This window comes from Sabethes cyaneus, chromosome 3, assembly GCF_943734655.1.
Source record: "Sabethes cyaneus chromosome 3, idSabCyanKW18_F2, whole genome shotgun sequence".
NCBI classification, from domain to species: Eukaryota; Metazoa; Arthropoda; class Insecta; order Diptera; family Culicidae; genus Sabethes; species Sabethes cyaneus.
In genome coordinates, this window is record NC_071355.1 from 28128699 (window position 1) to 28148711 (window position 20013).

The window sequence follows — 20013 nt, forward strand, 5'->3', positions numbered from 1 at the left end:
TATACTTAAAACAGGGTACGATAATTTAGATGTTTACTGAGACGAGTGTTGTGACCGAGTGTGCTTTTCGACGACCAAATTGCTGTTTTATACCAAGCGACCACGAAATGATGTTATTTTTTTCTGTTACTAGATCCAAGAGACTAGCTGCTCTCCCGAACAACTATTACGTTTTTCTTCTTTCTCCGCCATACATAATACGAAGGAAAAAAAACTATCCGTCTTACCGGCGACCTCCGGTACACCCAGCAGATTGCAAGGTTGTACTATCTTGCGCGCATCTTTCGCTCTCGCGTCCAAAGCAGCCAGCGGCTCTGCTGGGGCACTTTCGGGGGGTTCCCAAACTATACTCAGTGAATGTACTACACCGCAGCGAAGCCCAATGCCATCGGTTGTAGTTGCTGAAGGGTTCTTCAAATCGGACTGCATTTAGAGAAGCAACGTGATACTCCAGTGGCGGGGGGATCGCGTACGGTTTTCTTGTCCGAATCTCATCCCCGTGCATCTAAACATATATTGTGAATATTTGGGGACCGCAATCCTACCTACCTATAGCTATCATCTCAAGAAGCAGCTTGCAGTCTACATTCGAGTACCGGTGTTGTCCCTCACTGCATGGTCGAAAACGGCGCTGTCGGTGCGATGCGGCGCTGGTCATAAATTGCGCAGGTTGCACATGTGCCGTACAGAACAACAATCACCCACGCTGCATCGTATAATCGACGGGACGGTAGGTCAATCGATCCAAAAATGGCGAACGCCAAAATTGTTGGAAATATTTAGCATGCATTCGCGACCGATATTATGTGCATGCAATTCGACTGTGATTCGGTAATTTGTGAATCGACGGGAAGGATCGAACTGGCCAGTTAATAACTGTGATGTATGTTTCATTGAAATATGGCTGTGTAACATGCTCTGTGTTGCAATTAGTGTGCAGTAAATTTGTTTGCGTTGCAGTATCGATGATCTCCTCATTAAGTGTCTGATAACAACCAATTACTATCACGTCTTCCATCCTTCCATAATTTGAAAACACTTTGCTGAATTAACTTGTTCACATTTTTAAACCATCGCGCGCGCAATCGAAAAGAAAAGATGGAATTTGGTGACTCACAACTTTGCAAATTATTAAACTGACTCTGTCGCTGGAAGTTTCAGTCTCAGTGGTGAATCAAGATATTATCAAGCAAAAATTGGATATGATTTTTATAATTGCAATAAAACGATCTTATTTCACAACTGAATGCCCGTTTCAGTGCAAGCGAAGTTAGTTGTTCCACATTGCACAATGGTCAATAAGTAGACCTGAATGCACCCAACTGTGAATGTATGTCTTCTTTTCACTTAGTTTGTTGTTTTTCATATGAGTACTACAATTTACACAAAGAAAACCGACTTCGATTATAGGTTATAAAAACCTTTATATAAATTTTTAAGCACAACATATTTTTTTTAATGTCAACATCAAACCAATTTCTAAACGGATAATTATAATAATTTTGCAGAACGTTTACGATTCCGTGAAGTTACAAGTGTTTTATGTAATCAATTAAATGTCGATGATTATTACTTACTGCTACGGTATGACAGGTGATGCCCGGTATAGGTATAGCTTTTTTTTTTTTTGCTATGTGGGTTTATCACCGCGACCAGCGCTTAGATCTATTGTGATATTCACCGGGGTGTTTGTTGTATTCTGCACTGCGTTTGGTTTTGCTATACAGTAATATATAATCGCTACCGTGTAAGAGTTAATATTATTTTTTTTATACGTGCCTGAGTGCCTACCCTTCCCTTGAAACTTGCTCTACTAATCAGTTTCACTCCGTTATTAATGCCTTTGGCTTGACCTCATCAGGTTTGGCTATGTTCTCCCTAATGATGTTCAAATATGGGCTGTATTTTATTAATGAACTTCGCTAAAGCCATTTTTTGGAAAAGGAAGAAAGTGTCTGATGCAAGGAATGGTTAATTGGATGAACTGGAAAATTTCGATATAGACCAAAAATATAAGTGGGGTTTGCACCCACGTTCTTTCGGTTGATACCCGAGTATTTTACTTCTTTGCTAAAGACATAATCTTTGAAAAATTAAGGTAAGGTAGTATAATATGCCCCACTTAAGAACAAATGGATATATCTCAAACGTGCTTCTCAAGATTAACGTTACAACTACGAATATATGTTAGTATTTGAGCAGCAAATTGATTGCAACTGTTTACTTCCTCTTAATATTGTAGAATAAAAATGCTATGAATTATTTAAAAACGGCGTCTAAATTTTGGGTTTCTCGTCTATGCGGGCAATATGCCTCAGCTGCAGTATAATACGCTTCACGTTGTATTTCGACTATTCTTGCAATTGATATGCCTACACTATTTTGTAGAAAGTTAAACTTTTTTCGATATCCTCAAACCATTGTGTTTTTACATAAAATAAACCTAGTTTCGGTCTCCTGCGATAACTTTTCATTTCTGCATAGGGCATATTATACTGGAGCTGGGGCATATTACCCCGCATAGTTAAGTAACCTGTAATTTGGACGTTGTAGATAAATTATTGCTAGCCCTTTCATTCTTACTAACTGAGGCTAATAGTGGTAATAGACTGTCACTTATATTTGCTAATCTGTATTTATAGCCACATTTGCAATGGGGCATATTGGCCGCATTCGACATGTTGGGAAAAATATTAAATAATTAAGTAAACTAAGCGTTTTTCACCTGGCTTTCGCCTGAGATAATGTTTTAGAACTTCACTTCATGCAATCGAATCGTAACAACCTTATACAGCACTCGTTCGCTAATTGCACGAATGAGGCGATGCGATTGGCGAATTTCGTTTTTTAATTGCACGATGGTGTCCAATATTTATTGTAAAATGTGATGCGTTATCACTGTAAAGAACGCTTCACATGCATTCACATGTACGCTAAATTTTGGGAAAAACATTAAAATTTTTACAAACGAACTAAAAACTTATGTGATGAATATGTGTTTGTGTTTAATTAGCCAAAGTTTAGGCAAATTTGCATGAATTTGTTTGTAAGGTATCTACGTATTGCAGAGATAGAGAGTTTGCATTCGACAAAGCTGCATTTTTGTTTATAGCAACCACCTGAGAAATCACGTGTAGTTAGTCAGATAACTGCTTTTTAGTTGCACGATCGTGCAACTAGCGGACGTGCAATTTAAAGACGGTGCGACTAGAGGACGTGCAATTACCGCACGAGTGCTGTACCCAGGGCCCGACAACGTCACCTTCAATTGCATAGCGTCACTCAACAATGAAGCAGTGAAGCTTCGGTTTCAATGGAAGCAGCACCGCCTCAGTTTCAAACTGGCTCAGTCAGCGTCAGCGAAACGGATTTCAGTTCATCATAACTATCGGTTTCAACTTTTCATTTGTACTTTTCTATCAAATATTCTGAAGAAGGCCAGCAACTTTGAATGCAGATGAATTGAATTTGAGTTACATTTCCTACAATGCAACGCATATTAAAGTTACCCTACTCAATGTCGACAAATCGTGCCTGACTTTCTGCCGTCGTCAATTGAAACTGCCATCAACTTCAACTGAATCTTGCTTGAAGTCAGTTTCGTTTATTTGTTTCGACGATGCCGGGCCCTGGCTGTACCACAAGAGAGCTTACGGAAACGACGCAAAAAATTACACCGGAAGCTGTTTAAAAACAAATTTATTTTTCTTTTGGTTTGACAACTAGTGACAACTGTCAAACTTGCATTGTAGGCTGGTTGCATCAAATTTTAAGGTTTCTCGTTAGTTTTGCATTTTAATATATGCTAGTTTGGGAATAAACGAACTGGGGCGTATTGCCCAGCTGGGGCACATTATACATAGGGTATGTTGCTGATTCGTCGTAATTGCCTATTCCCGTCCTATCCAACACAAATTATTAAAAATATCAAATTTTTATGACACACAATGCAAAACTAGTTATTCCCTAATATTTTAGTTTTTTTTTGTCTATCATACGCGATCGATCAAAGTGAGCTGAGATCTATTTAAATGCTTTTTATCATTAAAGAAGTCCTACCAGCCAAATTTTCGACGTTTTTTCGTGCGGCAATGAAGAAATTCGACTAATCGTTTTAATTTCTGTCATTCATAAATGAAAATAACTCATGCAAGGCATTATCGTTATTCTACAGCCAGGAAAACTTGCCTGACCTGCAGAAATTTTGCAGAATAACAATGAATAACAATAACAAAGCATAACAATGAAACACAAAATGATCTGAAACACTTGAGAACTAATGAAACAAATTGAACCATGTTTGGCATGAAGATGTTTTAGGAGGCAGAAATTTTTTTGTGGTGAATTTAGACCCCTCTCCCTTCAAAAGGGGGGGGGGCTCCATACAAATGAAACACAAATGTCTGCATGACTCGAAAACTAATCAAGCAAATGGAACCAAATTTGCCATGTGGGGGTTTTTGAAGGTAGTAATTTTTTCTATGGTGTATTGGGACCCCTGCCCCTCTAAGAGGGGGAGCTGCCATACAAATGAAATACAAATTTCTTCATAATTCGAGAACTAATCAAGAAAATGGACCCAAATTTGGCATATATGTGGGGGTTTTTGGAGGCAATTTTTTTTTCTATGGTGAATTAAGACCCCTTCCTTCTTTAGGAAAAGGTGGTCCCATACAACTTCTTACTTAATTCTTTGATTAACTTCTTACTTACTTAGGTGGCTTGCCGTCCTAAGACAAAACCTGTTGAACAAAGTTCAATGTAACAAAGTTCATGTAACTCGCCCAAGTAATAATCCAATAGCAAATTGGTCTTATTCATTTCTTATAGTAGTTTTATCAAAGCATTTCGTAAGTCTATTAGGTTTTATAATGTTTCTACCCAAGTGAATTTTATCTGATTTGACTAACATTTCTGAAGTATGACTGAAGGAGACTTGAAGAATCACCCATAAAACTAAATTATCAATAAGTGTAATTCACCTTATAAGGGGTTTTAAAGGATACTTCATTTTTGCTTAAAAACGACGCTCCTTGAAACTTAACAATAGTTTTGACAAAAACTTATGACATTCTTCTGCAAGATTCGTTTATCTTAACAATACTGCCATAAAACTCTCATAAAATCGTATATTCTAGAAAGAGACATCATTGTCTTGAATAAGAACATTCTAACGTAAACAACTAATCTGTCAAAATGGGCGTCCATGGGCGAACCTGGAGAAAATTGAAGAACACAGATCTTTTAAACGAAAATTAAGCTAAAATCTGTGTAATATTTTGAAAACTCTCGCGTAACTTTTCAAAAGGACCTAAGTAACATTGAGAGACTCTCTTTGGCGTCCCTCTCTTCTGATAACTACGGCGACATAAATGCATTCCAACAAAAAATTTCCTCACGTTTAGCTAGATAGTGGTGCTAGTAACCGATTCATGCATAGCTGGTGTTTCCAAGTCCATTTGCATTGCCGTGGGAGGTGAAAGAGAAGAGGCACAAAGAGAATCTCTCATTGTTACTTAGGTCCTTTTGAAAAGTTACGCGAGAACTCTTTCATATCATATCATATCAGCGAAGTCACAAAACAATAAAGATATCAGGACTAACTGAACTGGGGAAGGACAGTGCCGGTAATAATGCATTAGCCAGAGGCGGTGCGGGTTTCCTCTAGAGCTTTTCGTATTTTTTAAACTAAATATAGAGGTCATAAATCAGATGTCTTTGTATGGAAAATGTTTGAAGGCACTGAAGCAGTTAAAGCATAATTTTTAAAAACAGTTGTACCAATTGCAAATCAACGCTTGGAACTGTCGTGCAGTCCAAACCGCACAAACAACACGTTACGTCGATACTTCGTCAATGTTTTCTTTGTTTATACTAGAATGGTTATCTTGCAAAAACTTGGTGCCCTCAAGTAATTCAAACAATTCTTATTCAAGCGCAACTTGTCTTCTTTAAGAATACAATAAGTATTGATGAACTTATCGCGTTCTTGGAAAAAAATTTTTTGTCTTGTGCAAGAAATGTTAATCTAATAAGCGCTTTCGGGTTGATTTGGATAAAACCATTGAAAAAATGGCGAACAGGGCTATTTTGATTACTTTTGAAATTGTAGTCAATTGCATATGGGCGCTTATAAATATGGTATTATGCAATACCATTAGTGATCTTATCTTTTTAAATAAATGTTTAGACATATGAAAGCCTTTTTGTCACAATTAGTGAAAAATTTGGTAGCTATCAACTTCTTCATGAAATCATTAATTTTTAATTAATTAATTAATTAATTTAATTAATTTTTTAATTTTTCAATAATCTAGCAAAAATAACTGGCGCGTTAAAATTTTCTAACTTTCATGTCACAAAACATCGACAAACCGAGCGTGGCATGAAAAATTTCTCATTTATGAGCAACAAAACAGCTGCTTTTATCACCATTTTTATTTTCAATTTTCATTTATACCCATTTCGAAATAGCAATATCTGTGAATGCTTATTGCTTATAGCTCTTGGTCAATTTAAAACATTTAAGGCTGTGAAAAGTGTATGATGTCTTGCAAGTGTTCTTTGAAGAGACAACCATAAAATCATCAACACTTGTGGCGGTTTTCTTTTTGTTTCAAGCGACTCTTGGAAGTCATTATAAATAGATATCGATAAGAATTACAAGTTTTAAAATGATCTTTGGAAATTTTCTTGAGAACCTTCTTTAGTGTGGGCCTCCCTCGCCTTATAAGGGTTTTATGGCTGTTTTATCGCAGTTTTGCAGGATTACAAGTTTTGAGATCGGTTTTAAGCAGCAAATGCTGGAAACCTCTTCAAGTGCACCTTAAAATTGAAATTGTTACTTGGGCGGTTGAGGGCTATCGCTCTCCAATTCCTCGGACACCGAGTACTCTCCGCCAGATCTCGCTCCACCTGGTCTAATTATCTTACTCGCTGCGCTCCTGGTCGTTTTGTTCCTACCGGATTTGAGGCGAACACCATCTTTGCAGGGTAGTTGTCCGGCATTCTTGCAACAGTCCTCGAGAGCGGCTTCGTCCATCTCGTCCTCTTCCGGCAGCGCAGCTTCGAGCGAATGCGTAGTTTGCGGCGACGTCTGGCTGCTTCAGCCGCGCGAGATCTAACCGAGGCTGACGTCGATACCGAATGTTGTTCACAACGGAGAGTCTAGGGCGCATCTTAACCATTACTAGGTAGTGGTCCGAGTCAACGTTAGCGCTTCGATAGGATCTGACGTCAATAATGTCTGAGAAGTGTCGACTATCGATCAAAACGTGGTCGATTTATGATTCTGTCTGATTCGGTGACCTCCAGGTGTGCTTGTGATGGATTCTGTGCTGGAAAAAGGTACTACGTACGCCCATGTTCTTGGAGGAAAGTCGATAAGTCTTAGGCCCATTTCATTGGTCCGCTGGTGTGTGCTGAACCTTCCAATCACTGGTTTGTATTCCTCGTCCTGGCCGACCTGAGCATTGAAATTTCCGATGACGATCTTGATATCATGTTTTGGGCAGCGGTCGTATTCACTCTCCAACTGCGCGTAGAATTCATCCTTGTCGTCATCGGTACTTCTGAGGTGAGGGCTGAGCAAGTGATGATGCTTATATTGAAGAATCGGATTCTCAACCTGCACATTCGAGGATTGATTAGCCACCACCCAATCATCCGTTTCCGCATTTCGCCCATCACTATGAAAGCTGTACCCTCGTGTGTGTTGCCGCAGCTCTGGTAGATGGTATGTCCAGTCCATCTGTGAGCGTACCTGCCGTTGAGGTCTTCCAGCACACCTCATGCAGCGCTACGACATCGAATTTGCGGCTCTTCAATACGTCGGAGAGCATACGAGTTCTCCCTTGGCAGTTGAGGAAATGAATTATCTAAGATTGAACTCCTCAGAAACTTGCAAAACTCGAGATCGAGACAAAGGCCATCCGAAAGGCCATCCGACATTCATCATATATGTACAGCACATTTGTGTGTAATTTGTTGTAATACAAAATTTGACGAGATAGCTAGTTTTATATAAAATTAGCTCTGCTAATTTAGTATGTTTATTTCAATCTGCTCATAATTCCCAATCCAAAAATTTCCTTAGCCCATCTCTGAGCAAGCTATCGACTGTTTGAATGCTAGCGCTCCAAACCTTCAGACGGAGCGGCCACTCAAACGGGAAAGCTTGTTCGGTCGTATCTGAAACGACCTGAGTAAGCGACTGAGTGGGGGATAGTCCTCCAAATCTGTCGCTTTGCGTCTAGGACAGATGGATCACTCACCTAGGAAAGCTCTCTCTGGCATAGCTAAACAGATTTGAGCAAGCTATCAACTGGCTGAACGGCAGCCCTCCGAATCTGTCGCATTCCGTCTGGGGTGCATGGGTCGCTCACGAAGGAAAGCTATCTCAATGATCTGCATGAGAAACAGTGATGCGATCAACTGGGTGAGTGATATTGCTACACGTCTGGCGTTTTACGTTTGGGTGACTTTCTCGGGAAGGCCTTTTCTAATACAATCAGAAGAGTTCTGTGTTCTTCCGGGGGAACTGGAGATACTGGAGATGATAAATCCGCGCAGATCATATAAGCTTTCTACATTGCATAATCCCTACGAAAAATGGAAAAACTATTTTCAGGCTTATTTCTCATAATTTTTACAACTCATTTCGTAAGATATAACGCCACTAATGAAGAATAGGGGGCATCCATAAAGTACGTCACGCTTATAGGGGGGAGGGGGGGTTGGCCTAATCGTGACGATTTGTGACGTAGGGGGGAGGGGGGGGGGGGGTATGAAGTTATGTGACGTCACATGAAAAAAAAAATCAAATGGAAAATTTATTCGGGAAATTATAATTTAGCCTTCATTTGAAGATACAACTATTGAAGGCTTCTATGAAATTAACGTACTGATAGATTTTAAAACAAATAGTTAAATTTTTTGAATGAACACTTTTTTGAACATATATGTGTGAACAGGACTCATTTATTCTATGTAGTATGAACTCTCCATTAAGGCTTTACAGAATATGCAGTACACCGCTGAAGAGCTGCTTGAGTACCGTCCTGCCTAAAAGATTTTTGCAACCGCAAATAGCAGTCGCACAAACTCCTGAAGGGTTACAGGATGCTACCAGAGACCCACGGCAATGTTTTCCCTTGATATTCGTGCTGAACTCAATCGATGAACAAAAACTCATACCGAAGTTCCACGGCTGCTTTTACGGTTTTTCAGTATAATTTATACTGCCCCTCACTCAAAAGCTCTCTGAAGGATAGGGTTTAAGCCACTTGCGGACTAAATTTCGCATCTAAGGTAGTGTTGAATGATTACACGATTGAAGAAATACACAAAATGACAAAGTCCCTCAGAAAAGTTCTTCCAAGGCGTGTTGCTGCAAGACGTCAGCTGAAAGTCCTGATTCTTTCAACTAGATCAGACGAATTTGAGTGGATGAATGTAAAGGGCGTAGATATGCGCTAAACATTAATCGACGGCACATCAGCGACTTCTGAAGCATATCCGATTGCAGCAATTGAAGATCATCTTCAAAATCCATGAATCGATGACTTATAAGCTCGAAAATTTTCCTTTTTTTTTATTTGCTGAAATTCATTTGATAGCTTTAAATAAAAAGGTTGGAATGAATATTTAATTTTTTTGTTGTGAAGGGAGGGGGGATTGCCGTGACGTGACGTACTTTCTCAGGGGGGTTCACGAATGTGTGACGAAATGTGACAAGGGGGGGAGGGGGGGTTGATTTTGGTCAAAATTTGCGTGACGTACTAAATGGATGTCGCCATATTACGTACCAGTAAACTGCTCTTCTTATAAACAATGCTCTTGGTATTCAGCAGTTAAGGTAAAATTTCTTAATTGAATTATTATTTGTTTGCTTTAAGTGATTTTTATCAAACAAGTCGAGGTGGGTCAAAATGCAGCATGAGAAGCAACAATTTACTAAACAAAACGCATGTAGTGCAACCAGCAACGTTCGTTGATCTAGTAGTCCAATCGCGTGCAGACAAACGTCAAAACGTTTGTAAAAAGCACAGTGTTGTTTTAATTTGGCTTCGCTTCGAATTAATCGTTCAAGGTGCCGCAAAACTACGTAAGGGTATGAAATGGGGAAGGCAACTAGGAAGAAGCGCCCAACATAGCTCTAGCCATCCCAAGCCCCTACCTAGCGCCTCCACGTGGCCATACCTGGAAATACTTCAATTTGTATAATTGAGTAGCCAAGCTAGGAGGTGCGGGGTCGTGCGGTTTTCAGTTCCTAACCTTACAAATGTAGTTTTAGGCAACCATTAAACCACACGACTTTATTTTCAAGTATTATATGATTTAAACTAATATTTTTGGCAAACTAATCTATTTTCAGAGAGCGAAATAAGGCGCTATATCCTTGGCCAATTGCAGCCTGGCTTCTGGTACGGGAGGTCCACGCTTTCTTCCTTCCCCTTGATTTCAAGGAGTTTAATGGAATTAGATATTTTTTCTGGTTCCACTTGATTCCTTGGAATTCTCTCTGCGGTACATGCTGCGCAGTTGGCCTGGCCGTTGACAAGAAAAATGATTGATTCAAGTAATCGTCATTTTCCAGGATGCCCTCAAGAATTGGCTGCGTTAGTGTGAGATTAGATTAGATTAGATCAAGGTGCCGCAAAACTACGTAATAAAAACCAACCGTCTGCTTTGAACGGAGACGGCGCACAGTGGCGCCAGTCAAAACAAAACTGAGACAAAACTAATAAAATTGGTAAAGTAGCATGTAACATACATATTTTTTATAAAACTGTGAACCAAATTGACTACTAAAACTTAAAGTTTTCAAATATTTAATTTTCTAAGAAAAGTTTTATAACTACTTGAACTATTATTTTTATTTTGTGTTTTTTGCATTGGGATAATTAGGAGAAGTAGTAATGACCTTGTAACACTCAGCAATCCATAACGTTGAGCCATATTAAAAAAAACTTTGAATTTTACAAATAGCTCTTTCTCCAGCCAATACCCATGTTTATTCACTAAAATTTGAATATCCAAGTTTCATTTCTGCTCTTCTGACCTGGTACTAACCATTAGCTGCTGAATGCTCACAGATTTACTTTAAAAATATCTGTAATAGTATTGTTAGAAGTAATTACAAAGCGGGATTGTCGAAAAACACATGGTTCTAAAAATTCAATATTTTTAGTCTTTGCGCAAATCTGCGCAAAATGCGGATATGATTTTTGGAAAGTAGACTAAATTCTACATAAAATATGAAAAAATCACGGTTACCTTACGTTCCCAAAAAGAGATGCTCAACTTAGAAAACGCGAAGTCACATGTGTGTTACTATTTTGAGATTTGTAGCAAATATATTTTAGAGTGTACTTGATTTTAGTCAATCTGCAAAATAAGGTGCTAATCTATAACCATTTCAATACCAAATCACGTTTTCTTTGTTTCCAAATACCTAACAGGATACGATTAAAAACAGTTTTTCGAAACTTGCGTTGATTGAAAAATATGGGAAGTTGTCACACAAACCTCAGATTCAAAAAATTCTCCAAAAAGCTGTATCATTCCCAGTGCTCTGAAACTTTTGAATATAGTTATTTAGTCTGTCTACTTTCATAGAAAAATAATACTTCATGAAAAACTTCAACTCCATTTTGGGTGTTTTGTCCCAGTATTTTCCACTGTGCGGCGGCTCCACTTGCGGCGGCAGTGAAGGCGGCCCAGATGGGGATAACGTACCAAGTACAGTCAGTCCACAATGATGGGTCACACACAGTTGTGGGTCATTTTAGCTTTAGCTGCTAACTTCCGTTTAAGAGAATCACCAAATAATTTATCAAACTAGTAGTGCTACATGAGTAACAATTTTGTCAATCAATTAGTATAAAATTTTTACATTAATCGACAATTAAAGTGAAACTGACCCATTATTGTGTGTGATCCATGATTGTGGACCAACTGGACTGTACTAACAAAATCCTTTTAGCAGTATCTTATAGGAATAACAGATCTGAGGAGTTCGTAGGTACTCACGATGTTGTGATTAGTGCCGGTTTTGTATTAAAATAAAACAGTCCGCGAGCTTTGTGCTTTTCTTCTGCTCTTCGATGCAAGTACACAAATAACACTAGTTAAGAGCATTTATGAACTCAGTAAGCTGAAGGTGATTTTTCATGTATTATTGGTCGCTGAATCCGAAAATGTGGTCAGAAAAATTTAAAGTAGGATAGTTTTTGAGATATGCATTAAAGTTGAAATTTTGCTTAAAGAAAAAAAGTACATGCATATAAACACAAATTTCTCCGGCTGCGGTGCACCAATTTCAAATCTCTTTTTTCCATATTAAAGAGGAGAAAATTTGCTATCGATTAGTTGAACTCCATTTTTCTGTAAGAATAATAGCACTGTAGATATTTGAGAATTTGTTCACAACAAAACAAAAAAGAACGCATTTTTTGGAATAATTTCAACTGTATCAAAGGTTTTAGACAAGATTAACGCATTTTAAAAATTTCATTTAATGTGTGTCTTAAAGGCCGATAAAAAACAAAGAAATCATGGGGTTAATGACAACAATCGGTTGAAAATTGTAGAAGTTATTTGAACCACATTTGACAATTTGACATTTGAACCAACAAATAGTTGGTAAATATTATTTTTGTTTATCGCGTCGAGCGAGAGAGAGGTATATTTGTGGTATATGGACAAGTAAGAGGGTAAAAGCTTAGTAAGGGGGTGTTGCAAGATATTTGCAAATATTACTGTTTTAGTAAAATGGTCATAACTTCTACAATTTTCAACCGATTGTTAACATTAACCCCATGATTTCTTTGTTTTTTATCGGCCTTTAAAACCTACATTAAATGAATTTTTTTAAATGCGTTAATCTTGTATAAAACCTTTGATAAAGTTGAAATTATTCCAAAAAAATGCGTTCTTTTTTATTTTGTTGTGAACAAATTCTTAAATATCTACAGTACTATTATTCTTACAGAAAAATGGAGTTCAACTAATCGATAGCAAATTTTCTCCTCTTTTATATGGAAAAAAGAGATTTGAAATTGGTGCACCGCAGCCGGAGAAATTTGTGTTTATATGCATGTACTTTTTTTCTTTAAGCAAAATTTCAACTTTAATGCATATCTCAAAAACTATCCTACTTTAAATTTTTCTGACCACATTTTCGGATTCAGCGACCAATTTTACATGAAAAATCACCTTCAGCTTACTGAGTTCACGCTGTTTGTTTTATTTTGTTAACTAGTATAATCGGTGAAGATAAGAGCTTTTAACCGAACCGTGGTAAATAATTTTGGAATCTTTGGAATAGGGAATAATTTATGTTATCGTTACAAGTTTTAAATGACTGTCGTTATCGTTGTTATATTGGCTGACTAGTTGTATGCTCGGTTTTAAATAATGTAACTTTCTTCAAGTGTTTTTCAAAACTTACTTGGAAAATTACTTAGCTTTTTCGGCTTCTGTTTGTTCGAAGCCATTTCAACCCACTCTCCCGCTTGAGAGCTCTGTTGCGATTCAGATTGTGCAGAAGTATGCAGCGATTGGAGGTCAAGTTGCGCTACAGCCAATGCTTTATTACAGACATTGTTTTACGTACAGCGTATGACTCGTGCATAACCAAATGCATTTTTTAGACCAAGTTGCTCAGCACGAACCCCTTCCATTTTCACGCAACTTCCTTAAACTTTATCCGTTCATAGTACCAGCATGTCACGTCATTTATGGATGCCCTTAATAGTTTTAAAAATCGGCAGTTTTCTCGTCTTAAATGTCACAATTTTATCATCACTATTGCGTACCACTATTTCATGCTTTCAAAACGAAATAATATACTTTTTGATCGAACACGCTATTGATCTGCATTCTCAACTTTTTTTTACACAGGCATGAATGCAAATTAGGCGAAAAATCGTTTGCTGAATAATACTGTTCACTCACTCATGTCTTCCTTTTCTATCATGCATATAAAAGCAATAAAACACAGACACAACTTACGGTGACAAATTTATTTTTTTCCAAATTAACAGCAACTGCCTTAGTTCAAACTAATAAAAAATTTATTTCCTACCTAATGGAGCACCATACGAATCGCTCGGCGCGCCATATGATCCACTTGGGGGTGGAGCACCGTAGGAGCCGCCTGGAGCGCCCTGTTCGGGGCCACCTTGCCAGAACTCCGCTACTTGCATGCTCTGTCTAGGATCTTCCAGTTCGATTCCGGTTACACGGCCCTGCGAGCTGCTTCCAGCGGGTGGTCCGTACGATCCGTATGGACCACCTCCATTTCCTCCGCCGCCGTGACCATTACCATTACCGTTGGATTCACCCTCATGCTGCAACAGCAGCATCTTTATCATATCCAGCAGCTGGGGCTCTACCGTTTGTCCCTCAGAGGTCTGCTGACCACTGGATACCTGCTGGTAACCACCACCACCGCCGCCACCCCCACCATTTCCGCCTCCATGGCCATTACCATTCCGGCGATCCGGATAGCCACCCGATGCCGGAGGTTCTGCTAGTGATCCGGCTATTAGCACTAGAACCACACACTGCACAAAACAAAACAAAACAGATTCATTAGAGCACTTTCAGTCCTACGAGGAATTCACTAGGATATCAATTCCAACCAAACTCACCACAACACTTAGCCTAAGCATTGTTGTTCTACACTAGAGCACCGTTCTATCGCACTATTCTGCCACTGTTGCGCTTACCAAAGAACACTACCGAATGCATATGCTTAGCACTTGACCAACGAACTTTATATCAAAGCTGAGCAAATTGTTTCTCTAAGGCCTCAGTAGATCGTAGCGCCACTCTGCTGATGGTACCGCGCGCTACGCAGTCGTCCATTGTGCCTTCGTCGGTGGCGTCGTCGTCGTCTTCGTCGTCGTCGTCATCATCATCAACGGCGACGGAGGCGGTAGCGGTGGTGGCCATAAGAACGCACGAGTTTTAATTGTCCAATTTTACTGTCGACCGATGTGCACATAGATGTAGATGCCACAGTTGGTAGACTGTTCGGAACCGGCGCCAGATCGCGGCAGCAACTGAGGGGCAAACTGGCCTAGCAAAAATTAGACGGCAATTCTGCCGTCATATGCAAAAGTGACGTAAACGCCAATTGGTCAAAAACGGTTTTATTTTGCCAAATGGTGCTTTACGCAATGCTTTTGCTTCTGCTGTTGAGAACTCGATGCATTTTCATCGAAAACTATATAAAAAAATGAAAAAACAAAGTGACGTAACCGCCATTTCGCTGCGAAAGTGACGTTATAGTGTTAACTGCGGTATAAACCACTTTGTTACACATTAATTCAATTGAATATGTCACAACAGATGTTTTTAGTGAAAAAATGGCTCAATTCACCTAAAAGTGCATTCGTGATTTTCTCATATTTAAAAAACAAGATTTAGATAACTCAATATGTACCCAGGTTAATCCACATCTGAAACACATCCAAATTGTTCCAATATGGCCAGAAATGCATGCGAAGGCCAATGGATGGTTTGCCAATAAGTAAGTTTAAACAACATATTTGATACCCTGCCTAACAGGGTTCCAGATCGGAAATTAGTCATTCCCCTCGGGCAATAAGCAAAACGTCTAAAACTATTGCAAAACGGTGAATTGATTATCCCGCAAACACAGGATTGTGAAAAAATGATATGTGCTTAAAAAATTATTGAACATTAAAATAAGCGCTTTATATTTGACATAAATTATATATGATCAATCTCCATGGAAGTAAGTTTTAAAGTTGCTTTTTAAAAAAAGCTTCAATATGGTAGATGTCCTCGGCAACCTTTTGAATAATATTATTAATGTGAGATACACAGAATATTCACATATGAGTGGTTTTGGGGGTTCAGAATTCAGATGCATCCTAGCAATAAGTCGTCAGAAAAAGTATGTATTTTAATGTAACGAATAACTCGTTAGAACATTTGAAAGCACAAAAAAAACATCTGCAAAGTTATTGGTATACAATGATTTTAGAGGATTTTTTTTGAGTCATTATATGTTACAAAAGAGTTGAGGTATTCATCAAAGCTGCTTATTTTAATGTGTTCCAAATTATTTATGAAGATGTCATATTTTTGTATCGATTTACACGAAACAAATTTTTTATCACCCTAATAGGTGGATATATGATCACCATGATGAATTAAAAAGGTGGACCATATTTTTTGAAATAACTTCTCCAAAGACACCATCCATGTTAAATTCCGCATTTGCATGCTGTCCCTGCCGTTTTGTTCGCCGACGTCACTTTTGCAGCGAAACGTAAAAATTGAATTTGTATTTATACACAAAAGTGACGTTAGCGCTTGGATTTCATGTAATCTACAAAACAATTAATGAAACACCAATGGTTAGTTAAAATACATCAAAATAAGCAATTTGTACAGAAACAAATTCCGAAATTGGGCTTTACTTAGAAATTGCCTCGAATTTTCGTTTTTTGCTTGTACTGAAAAATGTGCAAAATGGATTAACGTCACTTTTGCATATGACGGCAGAATTCCTTCCAATTTTTCTTTCCGTTTCGCGAATTACCATTGAGAGGTAGTTTTTTGCGTTTTTTTTTTTCTCATCTGCTCTAACATTCGCATCTTTGTGTCTGCTTTTTCTGAATGTTCACTGGAAAAGTGTATTGATTTTTTATGCGTCCGACCCATTAGCACTATTGCCAACGAGGACAATGCTATCAAAAATGTTTTAATAGCACGATTGTTTTCATGAAGTGCCGATCCAATCACCATCACCAATCGGACGGCGATCCACGGACCACAGTAGCCGTTTTGGTACGTCTTTATGCCAAGCCGGAGCCAGGGGTTCGATCGATTCCGGGCAGCACGCGTAACAACACAACACACATCATGCCACACACAGCACAGGTGGGGAAGATGACGACGATCATCATCAGCTTCTTCATTTAATGCTAGGGGATCGTTTGAAGCGATTGTCCAAATATGGACAATGCTACAAGTCACGATTGGCGAACAGGGCACTGGGAATTGAATTTTTATTTACATAGCAATACCAAATCTGTTTATTCCTCGTATTAATGTACACGTGCTTTGAAAGATTATCTTAAAACGGCTGCCGGTTACTGTCGTAAATTAAACGGTAATGATTTGCCGAGGCCCTTTCAATGCTAGATGTACTACCTAGCTGGTCTATTTATTTATGTTAAAACATTGTAAATATTACTGTAGTCCTGACACGGCATAACCATTGTCAATGCCACGGAGTGAAGTAATTTATTAAATGAGATTGAAGATGAACATAATTTCAAATTTCGAACATTCATCTCAGCATACAAAAAATATTACCGACAACAGTACCATTTTCCAAATTCCATGAACAATAAAATGCCAAAAAGAACTGCTACACCTTTCGTAGCAAAAAGCCGGATACGAATGGTCTACATTGTATCGAGATGCAACGTTTCGTGAGCCATCATAACATTTTGTCCCAAAAAAATTACGGATGTCCAAGCTGCATTTTTTACCTTTCCAGCTGTTCGATACATATATGGCTTTAACATGCTTTTACTCTTTTTTTGATATAATATTAATCTCGTTAAATCGTTAAATCTGTTTACAATATGACACATTCTCATTTGGGTATAGCCCTACAAATCAATTCGGACGTAGGAGGTTTACATTAATAAATCAACCATGATCACGCAACTTTCCTAATTTAGACATGATAACAAATAAATCGTACACAAAAATAAACATAAATCTAGTGAAGCATCTCTGATCGGCAGCACGCAAAGCAGCGACTATGTTTTACAGATGCACTTTCGTTTTCTTTTATTCGACCCAATCATTGCAGAATCGAAACCAACCGCCGCCCGCCGCCTTACCGGAGTGGACGCGGCCACGTGACCGGTCTGAGATAACTCATTAACGGAATGGCAGACGTTAGGAATGGCTGATAAATGTATGAATGTAGAAACGATCGCAATACTATGTACGGTAATGATTAACCACATTTTTTTGTTTTTTTTTTGTGTTGGATTATTTGGCAAAAAGGAGATTTGCATAGATGAACTCAGTCGTGTCATTCATTTTAAGAGTCAACTATTATATGAACAGTCCAGCGATTTAAATTTTGATGCAAGTAGGAAAGTTGCAACAAGATCATTCAAAAATCGGTTCGTACTTGACCAATTTCGCTTAAAATTTCAATATAATCATAGAGATTACTTAACCATCCGAGAACCGGGATGGCTCTTGCCGTATCATTGTACTCGATCCTGAGCTACTCGTCGCCAATTCGTTGCGCGACACACGCAAGTCGGCTTCAACCTGGTCGAGCCATCACATTGGGCCCTCTCATGCTTTTGGGGATAGACGACGCAACAAAATCTGGGAGAGCACCTTGTAGGCGGCGTTGACCAACGTGATGCAACAGTAATTACAGCAATGTAGCCGGTCTCCCTTTTTGTAGTTGGGACAGACTACACCTTCCATCCACTCCTCCGGTAGTTTCTCCCCCTCTCAAATCCTTGAAATTATCCAGTGACGTGCCGTTACTAGCGGTTCTTGGCCATTTTTGTAGAGTTCTGCCAGGAGTCGGTCCTTTCCGGCAACTCTAGTGTTCTTCAGCTGACCGATTTCTCGCCGGATCTCTTCGATCTCGGAAGCCGGCGCGCTGTTGTCGTTTGTAGGCACTCCTAGGTTAACTTCCGTTGCCTCTCCTTCTGCTATATCGCCGTTGGGGTGCTCATCGAAGAATTACTTCCACCTGCCAACCACCTCGCGCTTGTTTGCGATTAGATCCGCTCGCTCGTCCCTACACGTGTCAGATTTAGGTGTGTAGCTCTTACGAGTTTGGTTCACCTTCTCGTAAAACCTGCGCATGTCATTAGACCGGAATAGTTGTTCCAGCTCCTCACGATCTCTGTCCTCCTTCTAGCGCTATTTCCTTCTCAGGATCGTGGTCAACTCATTTCACGCTCGTTGATACTTGGCCAAATCCTCTCTCGTGGATAAGCTTAGATAGTTTTTCCAAGCCCTTTTTTCCTCTCTATCGCTTGTTGGTATCCTCCGTCAAATCAATCGTTTCGTGCGCTTGAGCTTTCCTCACCTAGCAATGCAGTTGTGGCCTCGTTGACGGCCGAGCGTAACATACTCCATCCGTTTTCTAGGATCGAAGCATCTAGTTCCAAAGAAGAAGGCAGAGCTTCATCCAGTACGCGCGCGTAGTTTTCGGCAACTTGCGGGTTGTCTAATTTCGGAATGTTTAACCAAGCAGGGCGGCTGATCAGGTGATCTACAGGTGATTTTGTGGATATCTTTTCATGGAAATAAAGTGCTTCTGATCACCAAACCTCAGGAAGCTGCAAAGTTGATGCATCGCTGGCCGTTATCGTTCGTATCGGTGTGCAGGTTAAGGGCTCGATAACCGGTCTATACATTGCTTCCTTACAGATCTGGGTGTTTATATCCCCGATGACGATCTTAATGTCCCGTCGTGAGCCGCTGCCGTACGTTGTCCTCAGCTGCGCATAGAACACTTCCTTCTCGTCGTCGGGTCTACCTTCGTGTGGACAATGCACGTTTATGATGGTATAGTTGAAAAAACGGCCTTTTATCCTTAACATGCTCATCCTCTCGTTGATCGCTTTCCAGTCCATTACGCGATTCTACATTTTGCCCATCACTACGAAGCCCGTTCCCAGCTCGTTGGTCGCTCTACCGCTCTGGTAAAATTAGGCTTTGCCGTTACGGATCCTCCACACATTCTCGCCTTTGCGAGAGATCTCCTGCAGTGCCACGATACCAAGCTTTCGGGGTTCTAACTGATCGAAATTTAGCGATCCGCCGTTTCAGGTACCAAGTTTCTATTCCATGTCCTTTTTTTCGTCGCCATTTAGTGTTCGACATCGGAACGAAAATTAAAGTCCGGGTTCCGGTCCGGTCCGGGGTCCGGTCCAGTTAAAAGTCGGCACGAATTTTGTTATTCCAACTATA

The 20013-nt window shown here is 39.4% G+C and overlaps 1 protein-coding gene across 1 annotated transcript; it reads right to left on the reverse strand.

The window, feature by feature from the left end:
- Positions 1-14078: 14078 nt before the first annotated feature.
- On the reverse strand, positions 14079-14683 carry LOC128743909 (uncharacterized). The gene is made up of 2 exons (XM_053840601.1): positions 14658-14683; positions 14079-14570 (listed from the first exon to the last, which is right to left on the reverse strand). The coding sequence occupies exons 1-2, from the start codon at positions 14676-14678 to the stop codon at positions 14079-14081; spliced, it is 513 nt and encodes a 170-aa protein (XP_053696576.1). The 5' UTR covers positions 14679-14683.
- Between the last annotated feature and the right edge of the window lie 5330 nt (positions 14684-20013).